Below are 13,209 nucleotides of genomic sequence, written 5' to 3'. Positions count from 1 at the left end.
TTCTGATAACAACTGCTAAAGAGTAACAGCCATATTTTACCATGAATTGATTAACGTGGACCCCGACTTAAACAAGTTGAAAACTTATTCGGGTGTTACGATTTAGTGGTCAATTGAACGGAATGTGTACTGAACTGTGCAATCTACTAATTAAAGTTTCAACTAATCAATAAATCTCGAAGAACACATAAATTGCTCATTAAAAAATTCATTATTGTACGTCTGGCAACGCTTCTCAGCACGTTTTGTGACTACTCGTCACCATAGTAACGATGTTTGTTAGTGGGAAGTTCAACCCTAAAGACTTGCTTAGGACTTTTGCTGGATGCGTTTTGGTAAATTATATTTTGTTTTTCATTCAAATGTACTTGTAGTTTTGTGAGCACTTTTAATGCACATCACATCATTTAAAAACAAGCCATGTTTACTATTAACAGGAGTAAAAACACATGAACATCAGTTTTGTATTGGCGCTGATATTTTTAAATGAGCTACTACGTTGGTTGCTAGGAAATGACAGATGTTTATTTCCCCCTGTAGTAACAAGATGAGAGACATAACTTCAAGCAGTGGACAAGTCGTAGGAGTGACGGCCAGGAGAAGTGAATCAGCTGATGCTGAGTGCATCAACCGCCTCATCACCCCCACGACTGAGGAGCTTTTTGGTCCAGTCAGCGTCCTCCATCTCCTGTATGAGAAAACATTATAGCACCTGTCACTCAATTTACATCTGCTAATGAGCTTTCAGGTTACAGTAAGCAGTTGAGATGTTGTTCCACTTTGTTTGGAGTAAGCATGTGTGAGACTTGTTGTTCTACTTTGCTTAGTAAGCATTGAGTGTGTTTGACCAGTTTTGATGTTGTTCCAGTTTGTTTCAATTCGGCATCGAGTGTGTATGAGCAGTTGTGATGTTGTTCCACTATGCTAAGAGTATATAAGCACTGAGTGTGTGAGACTTGTTGGGATGTTGTTCCACTTTGCCAAGAGTAAGCATTGAGTGTGTGAGGAATGTTGTTCCACTTTGCTAAGAATAAGCATTGAGTGTGAGAGAAATGTTTTTCCACTTTGCTTAGTAAGCATTAAGTGTGTAAGACCAGTTGTGATGTTGTTCCACTTTGTTACGAGTAAGCATTGAGTGTGTGAGACTTGTTGTTCCACTTTGCTTAGTAAGCATTGAGTGTTTAAGACCAGTTGTGATGTTGTTCCACTTTGCTAAGAGTAAGTATTGATTGCGTAACACTAGCTGTTCCACTTTGCTTAGTAAGCATTGAGTGTGTAAGACTTGCCGTGATGTTGTTCCACATTGCCAAGAGTCAGCATTGAGTGTGTGAGAAATGTTGTTCCATTTTGCTAAGAATAAGCATTGAGTGTGAGAGAAATGTTGTTCCACTTTGCTTATTAGTAAGCATTGCGTGTTTAAGACCAGTTGTGATGTTGTTCCACTTTGCTGAGAGTAAGTATTGATTTTGTAACACTTGATGTTCCACTTTGCTTAGCAAGCATTGAGTGTGTAAGACTTGTCGTGATGTTGTTCCACTTTGCCAAGACTAAGAACTGAGTGTGTGACAAATGTTCTTCCACTTTGCTAAGAGTAAGCATTGAGTGTGAAAGAAATGTTGTTCCACTTTGCTTAGTAAGCATTGAGTGTGTAAGACCAGTTGTGATGATGTTCCACTTTGTTACGAGTAAGCATTGAGTGTGAAAGAAATGTTGTTCCACTTTGCTTAGTAAGCATTGAGTGTGTAAGACCAGTTGTGATGTTGTTCCACTTTGTTACGAGTAAGCATTGAGTGTGTGAGACTTGTTGTACAATGTTAATTCCTGGATTTTTTTTTTCACAGTTGAAGTGTACCTATGATGAAAATTATAGACCACTGTCATCATTTTAAGTGGGAGAACTTGCACAATCGGTGGCTGACTAAATACTTTTTGCCCCACTGTATATATATATATATATATATATATTCTCTGTATACGCTGGCTGTAGTTCGGGGACCCCTGGTTCAGAGGAAGCATTGAAGTTGGGAGACCTGTTGGTGATTTTGTTCCACTTTGTCTTGTGGAGGGAAAAAGCCAACCTGGCGGTGACGTTGGAAAATGACAAAGGAGAGGTGGTGGCCCACGCGTCGTTCCTGGACTATCCTGCTGGAGATGTGGTGGATGCCGCTCACTGGGAAACGTACCTGCAGAAACGCTTCCAAGCTGAGGCCTTCACAGTGAGTGAACAAGAGCATTGTTTCCAACCCATAAAGGTTTGGATGTGCACTGATTGTTTTGTCAGTATGTTCTTCTGGTGCTTACAGCCATGGAACACTCTCTTCATACACCTGTTTGTGTCGCAGCACAGCTTCACCACAGCAAGCTTTCAGCACATCATGAGGTCATCAACCTCACATCATCACATGCATGATAGATTGCCTTCCAACATGTTATTGTTTCCCATACAGGGCAGTGTTCAACACCACAGCTGAGCTTGAATTTTTGTGCCTGCTCAGCCCAACGTCCGTCTGCTTAGGTCAACTTGATCAGTGTAACAAGTTCTCGCCATATGTATTGTCCTACATTATATATTCATGGTGTATATGTACGCTTATGTTTGCAGAACCATGTCTGGAAGAAATGTTTGAGCCTCTGCAGCGTATTGCAGTAGAAGCAGAAGAAGACGTTGAAGAAGAAGACGCTCAGCTGTCAGTATTGGTTTGTCACAGACGTAGATTCTGTCCAAGACTTCTCATTCGCCCTGCCAGGTGATTCTACATCATAACAGACACACACACACACACACACACACACACACACACACACACACACACACACACACACACACACACACACACACACACACACACACACACACACACACACACACACACACACACACACACACACACACAATAATGGTGTATCTTCATGTACAGTATGCAGATTAATCACATTATATATTTTAAGTGCACATGCTCCTCGTGAGGGCAGCATGGTGGCACAGGGCTTAGTGCGTGTACCTCACAATACGAAGGTCCTGGTTTCAATACTGGGCTCAGTATCTTTCTGTGTGGAGTTTGCATGTTGTCCTCGTGACTGCGTGGGTTTCCTCCAAGTACTCCGGCTTCCTCCCACCTTTTCAAGACATGCACCTGGGGATAGGTTGATTGGCAACACTAATTGTCCTGAAAGGGACAAAACGGTAGGAAATGGATGGATGCTCCTCGTAAATGGTTACCTGAAAGGTGTGTTTACATAAGGTCAGTGATTAGGACAATGGCACAGTGGCTTAGTGAATGTGCCTCACAATACGAAAGTCCTTGGTTCAATCCTAGGCTCAGGATCTTTCTGTGTGGAGTTTGAATGTTCTCCTCTTGACTCTCCGGGAGGAATCCCACCTCCAAAGACATGCACCTGGGGATAGGTTGACTGACAACACTAAATTGGCCCTAGTGTGTGAATGTGAGTGTGAATGTTGTCTGTCTATCTGTGTTGGCCCTGTGATGAGGTGGCGACTTGTCCAGGGTGTCCGAATGCAGCTGAGATAGGCTCCAGCACCCCCCGCAACTCCAAAAGGGACAAGCGGTAGAAAATAGATAGATTGATGGAATAGGTTAATGCTTTGTCAGTGAAAAGATTAGTGAGGAAATCAGACTGGTGTGCTTACAAATTTCCCTTCAAAATTAACCTAGACAGTATTTTAGATAAAACTGTTAGCAGGTTTTTAACAAATAAATGACATACACATAAGTAAAACATTTCAAAATTTTCCTGACAATAAAATTGCATTTCTGTTCAAATATAGGGGTCTTTTTAAGTTAATTTAAATTGTAATTTACAAGTAATGTAATGGGATTTATCAAAATGCAAAAGTGTGATTACTCTGATTTCAAAAATGAAATCATTTGACATCTGTGCATCATTTAGGCACGTTTCTGCGTTGCTGACTTGTCTCCACTCAAGATGATCCCCTGCTGGCCCCACTATGGACTGGACTGTCACACTATTATGTTAGATAGGGGGGGTTTCTCATTGTCATATTGTCATCCCATTGGGTTGAGTTTTTTCTTGCCCTGTTGTGGCTTGTGATTTAGGGCTACATCAGTAAATATTGATTGATTGACAGCACTAGTTTGCAAACACTCATGTAGATAAATATTTACCACGGAACAGAGGTATTTAACGTCGTCCAGTGGACCCTTTACTGAAAATCTTGTTAAGATTTTTTTTCTTTATATCAAACTGGTCATAAATGTACCTTGTTATTGTGAAATATCATCATCATCATCATCTTCCGCTTATCCGAGGTCGGGTCGTGGGGGCAGCAGCCTAAGCAGGGAAGCCCAGACTTCCCTCTCTCCAGCCACTTCGTCTAGCTCTTCCCGGGGGATCCCGAGGCGTTCCCAGGCCAGGCGGGAGACATAGTCTTTCCAACGTGTCCTGGGTCTTCCCCGTGGCCTCCTACCAGCTGGCCGTGCCCTAAACACCTCCCTAGGGAGGCGTTCGGGTGGCATCCTGACCAGATGCCCGAACCACCTCATCTGGCTCCTCTCGATGTGGAGGAGCAGCGGCTTTACGTTGAGCTCCTCCTGGATGGCAGAGCTTCTCACCCTATCTCTAAGGGAGAGCCCCGCCACCCGGCGGAGGAAACTCATTTCGGCCGCTTGTACCCGTGATCTTATCCTTTCGGTCATGACCCAAAGCTCATGACCATAGGTGAGGATGGGAACGTAGATTGACCGGTAAATTGAGAGCTTTGCCTTCCGGCTCAGCTCCTTCTTCACTTCAACGGATCGATACAACGTCCGCATTACTGAAGACGCCGCACCGATCCGCCTGTCGATCTCACGATCCACTATTCCCCCACTCGTGAACAAGACTCCTAGGTACTTGAACTTCTCCACTTGGGGCAGGGTCTCCTCCCCAACCCGGAGATGGCACTCCACCCTTTTCCGGGCGTGAACCATGGACTCGGACTTGGAGGTGCTGATTCTCATTCCGGTCGCTTCACACTCGGCTGCGAACCGATCCAGTGAGAGCTGAAGATCCCGGCCAGATGAAGCCATCAGGACTACATCATCTGCAAAAAGCAGAGACCTAATCCCGTGGCCACCAAACCGGATCCCCTCAACGCCTTGGCTGCGCCTAGAAATTCTGTCCATAAAAGTTATGAACAGAATCGGTGACACAGGACAGCCTTGGCGGGGTCCAACCCTCACTGGAAACGTGTCCGACTTACTGCCAGCAATGCGGACCAAGCTCTGACACTGATTGGCGGTTTAGCTCGGTTGGTAGAGTGGCCGTGCCAGCAACATGAGGGTTGCAGGTTCGATTCCCGCTTCCGCCATCCTAGTCACTGCTGTTGTGTCCTTGGGCAAGACACTTTACCCACCTGCTCCCAGTGCCACCCACACTGGTTTGAATGTAACTTAGATATTGGGTTTCACTATGTAAAGCGCTTTGAGTCACTAGAGAAAAAGCGCTATATAAATATAATTCACTTCACTTCACATCATACAGGGAGCGGACTGCCACAATAAGACGGTCCGGTACCCCATACTCTCTGAGCACTCCCCACAGGACTTCCCGAGGGACACGGTCGAATGCCTTCTCCAAGTCCACAAAGCACATGTAGACTGGTTGGGCAAACTCCCATGCACCCTCAAGAACCCTGCCGAGAGTATAGAGCTGGTCCACAGTTCCACAACCAGGACGAAAACCACACTGTTCCTCCTGAATCCGAGGTTCGACTATCCGGCGAAGCCTCCTCTCCAGTACACCTGAATAAACCTTACCGGGAAGGCTGAGGAGTGTGATCCCACGATAGTTGGAACACACCCTCCGGTCCCCCTTCTTAAAGAGAGGGACCACCACCCTGGTCTGCCAATCCAGAGGTACCGCCCCCGATGTCCACGCGATGCTGCAGAGTCTTGTCAACCAAGACAGCCCCACAGCATCCAGAGCCTTAAGGAACTCCGGGCGGATCTCATCCACCCCCGGGGCCTTTCCGCCGAGGAGCTTTTTAACTACCTCAGCGACCTCAGCCCCAGAAATAGGAGAGTCCACCACAGATTCCCCAGACACCGCTTCCTCAAAGGAAGACGTGTTGGTGGGATTGAGGAGGTCTTCGAAGTATTCCCTCCACCGATCCACAACATCCACAGTCGAAGTCAGCAGAACACCATCCGCACCATACACGGTGTTGATAGTGCACTGCTTCCCCTTCCTGAGGCGGCGTATGGTGGTCCAGAATCGCTTCGAAGCCGTCCGGAAGTCGTTTTCCATGGCTTCCCCAAACTCTTCCCATGTCCGAGTTTTTGCCTCCGCGACCACTAAAGCTGCACACCGCTTGGCCCGTCGGTACCCGTCCACTGCCTCCGGAGTCCTATGAGCCAAAAGAACCCGATAGGACTCCTTCTTCAGCTTGACGGCATCCCTCACTGCTGGTGTCCACCAACGGGTTCTGGGATTACCGCCACGACAGGCACCAACAACCTTGTGGCCACAGCTCCAATCAGCCGCCTCGACAATAGAGGTTTGGAACATGGTCCACTCGGACTCAATGTCCCGCACCTCCCTCGTGACATGTTCAAAGTTCTCCCGGAGGTGTGAATTGAAACTCTCTCTGACAGGAGACTCTGCCAGATGTTCCCAGCAGACCCTCACAATGCGCTTGGGCCTGCCAGGTCTGTCCGGCATCCTCCCCCACCATCGCAGCCAACTCACCACCGGGTGGTGATCGGTAGAAAGCTCCGCCCCTCTCTTCACCCGAGTGTCCAGAACATGCGGCCGCAAATCCGATGACACAACTACAAAGTCGATCATGGAACTGCGGCCTAGGGTGTCCTGGTGCCAAGTGCACATATGGACACCCTTATGTTTGAACATGGTGTTTGTTATGGACAATCCGTGACGAGCACAAAAGTCCAATAACAAAACACCACTCGGGTTTAGATCCGGGTGACCATTCTTCCCAATCACGCCTCTCCAGGTTTCACTGTCATTGCCAACATGAGCGTTGAAGTCCCCCAGTGGGACAAGGGAATCACCCGGGGGAGCACTTTCCAGTACTCCCTCGAGTGTACCCAAAAAGGGTGGGTATTCTGAACTGCTGTTTGGTGCGTAAGCACAAACAACAGTCAGGACCCGTCACCCTACACGAAGGCGAAGGGAAGCTACCCTCTCATCCACTGGGTTGAACTCAAACGTGCAGGCTTTGAGCCGGGGGGCCACGAGAATTGCCACCCCAGCCCGTCGCCTCTCACTGCCGGCAACGCCAGAGTGGAAGAGGGTCCAGTCCGTCTCGAGAGAACTGGTTCCAGAGCCCTTGCTGTGCGTCGAGGTGAGTCCGACTATATCCAGCCGGAACATTTCTACCTCGCGGACAAGCTCAGGCTCCTTCCCCCCCAGTGAGGTGACGTTCCACGTCCCAAGAGCTAGCTTCTGTAGCCGAGGATCGGACCGCCAAGTGCCCTGCCTTCGGCTGCCGCCCAGCTCACAATGCACCCGACCTCTATGGCCCCTCCTATGAGTGGTGAGCCCATTGGAGGGATGACCCACGTTGCCTTTTTGCCTTTTCGGGCTGTGCCCGGCCGGGCCCCATGGGGACAGGCCCGGCCACCAGGCGCTCGCCATCGTGCCCCAACTCCGGGCCTGGCTCCAGAGCGGGGCCCCGGTGACCCGCGTCCGGGCGAGGGAAATCTGAGTTCATTTTGCTGTAATTCCATAGAAGTCTTTGAGCTGCTCTTTGTCTGATCACTCACCTAGGACCTGTTTGTCTTGGGAGACTCTACCTATTGTGAAATACTTAGAAGATATTCAAATAATAGCAGTAGTGTGACAATCATTGGTACTTTAACTTTAACTTTAACTTTAGTGCCCAAATAGCTAGCTTGGAACTGGCATGCTAGCTGACAACGAAAGTGTTTATTGCGAACTGCAACTAGCTTGCTGGTAGGTCGTGAGTTCAAATCTCGGCCGAGTCATACCAAAGACTATAAAAATGGGACCCATTACCTCCCTGCTTGGCACTCAGCATTAAGAGTTGGAATTGGGGGTTAAATCACCATAAAATGATTCCCGGGCGCGGCACCGCTGCTGCCCACTGCTCCCCTCACCTCCCAGGGGGTGATCAAGGGTGATGGGTCAAATGCAGAGAATAATTTAGCTACATCTAGTATGTGTGTGACAATCATTGGTACTTTAACTTTAATATCTATAGCTAGCATTTAGTCCACAAATCGCATGCTGGCAATTGGTATGTAAAATGCGAGCTGGCAACTGGCGTGCTAATCACTACCTGACAACGAGACTGTTAATTGCCAGCTGTCAACTAGAGCGCTCATCCCTGGCTGGCAACTAGTCCGCAAATTGCTAGTTGGCAGCCACAGCACTAATCGCTAGCTGGCAACCAGAGTGCTAATTGCTAGTTTTCTTAAATGCTAACATGAATAAATTAACATAGATGTTTTTTGTTTTTTTAACTCCAAGGTACAGTGAGTAGGGTGTCCCTGCCAACGCCATTTATAAACAAAACTAAAGTGTGTTGGGTCAATCTTAGTCCATATATTGAAAAACAATTATAATTGTGGAATAGTTTTATTCATCTTGTATCGAGTCTATTTTAACATATTCTATCACTTCCTGGTTTGGTAACGTCAGTGTGGCCAATAAAAACAGACTAGGTGGAATAATCAAGGTGTGCCAAAAGACCACAGGCACTACGTTGAAACCCCATGAACCAGATTTATCAGGTCAGAGTCATCAAGAAGGCAAAGGCCATTCTGGCCAACCCTCAGCACCCTCTCTTCTTAGAGTTTAGACTCTTGCCCTCAGGATGTAGGTACACCCCTAGTAATAGAAAGGCCAAAAACAACCGATACATAAAATCCTTTGTTCCTTCAGCTGTTGTTTTTATAAATGAGCTCCTTAAACAAGCTTAGCTGCTATGTAGTCACTTTAGTGGGACGCGACGTGTGATTAGTTTTTATTGTATTACAAATGTTTTTTGTTTTTAGCTTTATGAAGGTTTGTATGTTGTATGTATTTGATGTATATGTACCTTGTTTTTACTCTTGTACCTCGTTTTTATTGTTGTACCTTGTTTTTATTTTTGTACCTCGTTTTTACTGTTGAACCTTGTTTTTAATGACTACTGCTGCAAACCAAATTAGCCCTCGGGGACAATAAAGATTTTCCAAGTCTAAGAATAATATATATGATAAAGTCCAATCAATTTAATATTTTATGTCCCCTTTGTAACTCGGTGTACCCCCTGACTTCCTCTGGCATAGAGTATACAAGCATTATGATAAACATATTCTTATATTTGCTCAACTTTAAGCTGCAGTTCTTGTTCTAGCCACTTAGGGTCAAGATATCTTGTTTCGAAGATATTTATTTTCTGTGTGTTTAAGGTAATTAACAAAGTTAATTTGTTCTAGCCACTTAGGGTCAAGATATCTTGTTTCGAAGATATTTATTTTCTGTGTGTTTAAGGTAATTAACAAAGTTTACTTCTGTTTTTTATCTATGAAGTATTTGACGCTATGAAGTATTCAAATGCAATAGATGAGGGTTAAGAAATCACTTTGTATGGGAATGTTTACGATGTTGCAAAGAACTATAATAGTCATTATTCATACGTGTGTGTTTGTGCGTGTCAGAGTTGAAGACCACGATGACGTTATGCACATTGTGGCAGAGCAGACCAAGCTGCTGTCCTACATGGACCAGCCTTACTTCCTGTCGGAGCTGATTGAGGCTCAGGATGAGCAGAACCATGCTGCTGTGTGTGAGGTGTGTTGGATACCCCCTGGATCTTGAAGTTTAAGGATTGTTGAATATTAAAGAAAATTAAACGTTATTGAGGATTACTGAAGATGGCTTAGTTAAAATTAATACATGTTTTTATGAAATATGTGATATTATTTTGAATGACTAAAAATAATTAAATAATATTTCTAAATATTCAAGATGATTTAAAAATTATCAAAATTATTAACATTTATTAAACTATTTAAAGTTATTAAAGACAACTGAATATTATTACAAAATGTTGAAGACAATATTATTTATTAAAGAAGATTTCAAATCATTACGGTTAAATATGTAAGATTGTTGAAAAATATTATAAAAAATATATCTTATTTAAAACTTGCAAAAATAATATTTGAAATTCTTACAGATTGTTTATTCAAGGCTATTATCTAAATTATTAAAATTATAAGTAAACATTAAGGACAATTTAAAGCTAATAAAAAAGTTTTACAGTTTTTTAAAGGAAATTAAATTATTAAATATATATACAAAGTATGAACGACCATGTCTGGTTTTTGAAGTTTATATTAAATCATGAAATATGCTTGTTGTTGCGTGTCTTGACAGTGTGATGGTGCTATCACTGGGTTCATCAGTGTCACTGCAGAGGTGGACGTGAGGACACTACAGCGACATTTTGACTTAAGAGACTTTGATTGGTTGTGCAAAGGTCATCAAGACGACAATCTTGCAGAACAGGCGGAAAAGGTTGCTGAAAAAAAACTAGTAGAAAAAAAAGTAGAAGAAGGTGAAGGTAAAGGAGAAGGTGAAAAAGTAGAAGAAGGTGAAGAACAAGGTGAGGAAGAAGAAGAAGAAGAAGAAGAAGAAGAAGAAGAAGAAGAAGAAGAAGAAGAGTCTGCTTCATGCTTGGTAAGCAACACATGTTAAATAGTAATACAGTAATACGTGTCCAATGTATAGCAAGTGGGCCTTTTTTTTGGCTCACGCTTAGTTTTTTTTAGCATTTAAATTTTGTATTATATTGTATAAATAAAATAAAACATTAAAGGTGCTATATGTAACTATTTCCTAAAAGTTTCATTTATAATAAATTATATGTAACTATTTCCTAAAAGTTTCATTTATCAAACCAAAACATATAATAGGAACACCACCTACCTACACACGCTACCTTGTTACCATTAGTGCCTTATCAGAACATATATTTTTAAATGTCTATATTTTGTTATATTAGTAGTAATATTAAATACAAATTATCAATCTGCTTCGTAAGTTTTCGCTCACCACTTTCTGGGACACACATACACACAAGGAGTGTGGGTTCATAGATGAAAACAGTCATAATGGAAAATGGAAAATGATTTAAAAAAGTCAAAAAAGAGAGGCAATCAACAATTTGCTGTTATGATAGAATATACACCCAATAATTCCTAACGTTTGTCGCTAAACTTTGCCAAAATCGCTAAACAAACATAAATAGTGTGTGCGCGTGTGTTTATATGTGTGTGTACGCATTTGTATGTGTGTGTGTTACTTTATATTGCCGTCTATGCAGAGAATCACTCTAAAGCAGTCTTTCTCAAATACTGGGGAGGGCACCCCTTTACGATGAGAGGTGCTGCAAAGAGGAATGGGTAAAACTGCCCAAAGATAGGTGTGCCTTAACCTGACTCTTTCCAGATGCTTGTAGTTCGCTGAGCTCTACACAAGGATCTGGGCTCGAAGGCATTGCAAACTCCTTAAAGATAGCAAAAAATAATGAACTAATCAGGTTCGCCGGGCGGGATTTCATAGATGTGACGTAGTGCCGAATTGACTGTTTGATTCAAACAACAATGACGGCACGCAGCAAGGAGTCGCGTGCTGACATTGATTCTGCTATTGCAACTGTTTTATCGAATCTATCGAATATTAATTATTTAAAAGATGACCAGAGAACGGTTTTGAAGGCATTTATTGGTGGAGAAGATGTTTTGGCTCTTCTTCCGACCGGATTTCCCAGCGTCGCTCTGATCAGTGTCACGGGTTGATTTTGATGTGAGTGGTTGAAGTAGCATGTCATTCAAGATAACGGACAAGTGGTTTATCCAATCACATAAAATAATTTTTTTTTTACAAGGACCCGCCTTCTGAAATACATCTCCTATTGAGAAGTCCCAGATCTTTGTGTGGAGCTCAGTGAACTACAATGATCTGGCAAGAGTCAAGTTAGGTGTTAAAGCTTGTGGCATCGTTTTAAAAAGACTTGAGGCTGTAATTGCTGCGAAAGGTGCATTAACAAAGTATTGCGCTTAGGCTGTGAATACTTATGTGTATGTGATTTCTTGGTGTTTTAATTTGAATATCTTTGCAAAAATGTCTAAAAAACGTTTTCCCATTGTCTTTATTGGAAAAATTGAGGACAAAAATGACTTCATTTTGGAATAAGGCTGTAACATAACAAAATGTGGAAAATGTGAAGCGCTGTGAATACTTTCTGGATGCACTGTATAAAGCTTAACCGTGCAATTTATTTTGATTATAAATTATCCTTTACCTTGATCACAGATGTTTTTCTGAAAGGTGCGTTGTTGTATAGTCAGTGTTTGGATCACTTTATGTGTCAGTGCAAAGATGAGTGAGGAGACTCTGACTGGTGTGTTCACTGGCAAATTTCACTTCAAAATAAACCCTGACTGTACTTTAGCTAAAACTGTTTTTGTTTTGTGTTTTGTGCAAATAAATGACATGCATTCCAGTAAAACATTTAAATAAAATTTCCTTGATGACATTCGGATAGTAAAAATGGACTCAGGTGTATCATAATGTTGAAGGTCAAAGGTCAAACTGTGATGGCTTTGTGATGTGGTCAGCAGGACAAATGTTTTGAAGGAATCTTAGGAGAAGCAAACACCTTCTGCATCCAATTCTTCTTCTCAGAAAAGAACTACGAGATAAGGTGAGGAAACATTTCTGATGCTTTTCTCAAAGTGACTTGTTGATGAAAGGCTGAGTCACGTGACAATAAAAATCCTGTGTTTAATGTCGGGCCGCATGTTGGAGTATTTCAGTGCTTCTCAAATATTTTCTGTTACGCCCCAGAGAATGGGAAATAATTCCACCTGAAAAAGCTTCAAAATTTGGTCTCCTCAGGTCCCAAAAGTTTACTGAGTGTTGTCAAAAGGAAAGGCTATGTAACACAGAGGTAAAAATGCCACTGTACCAACTTTTTTGCAATGTGTTTATGTTTACTAAGAGGATGATGGCAAACGGACACCAGGGGGGAGTAATGTTCATAAATTTCATATATATATATATATATATATATATATATATATATATATATATATATATATATATATAGTCAATGTATATATAATAATAACAAACAATACTACTGAACTATGGGCTTCACGGTGGCGGAGGGTTAGTGTGTCTGCCTCACAATACGAAGGTCCTGCAGTCCTG

General features: G+C 43.0%; 1 protein-coding gene across 1 annotated transcript in view; it reads left to right on the top strand.

The window, feature by feature from the left end:
• The first annotated feature begins 547 nt into the window (after positions 1–547).
• cfap61 (cilia and flagella associated protein 61) overlaps positions 548–13,209 on the top strand; it is a 55,274-nt gene continuing 42,612 nt past the window's right edge. Inside the window, exons 1-8 of the mRNA XM_061901380.1 lie at positions 548–690; positions 2,066–2,216; positions 2,304–2,380; positions 2,448–2,515; positions 2,603–2,747; positions 9,648–9,780; positions 10,369–10,666; positions 12,649–12,700. Coding sequence (XP_061757364.1) covers positions 548–690; positions 2,066–2,216; positions 2,304–2,380; positions 2,448–2,515; positions 2,603–2,747; positions 9,648–9,780; positions 10,369–10,666; positions 12,649–12,700 — 1,067 coding nt within the window. The remainder of the gene's footprint in view (positions 691–2,065; positions 2,217–2,303; positions 2,381–2,447; positions 2,516–2,602; positions 2,748–9,647; positions 9,781–10,368; positions 10,667–12,648; positions 12,701–13,209) is intronic.

Source organism: Nerophis ophidion, linkage group LG05 (genome assembly GCF_033978795.1).
Source record: "Nerophis ophidion isolate RoL-2023_Sa linkage group LG05, RoL_Noph_v1.0, whole genome shotgun sequence".
Classification (NCBI taxonomy): Eukaryota; Metazoa; Chordata; class Actinopteri; order Syngnathiformes; family Syngnathidae; genus Nerophis; species Nerophis ophidion.
Note: the sequence above shows the minus strand (reverse complement) of the source record. Positions and strands in the feature narration are given on the sequence as shown.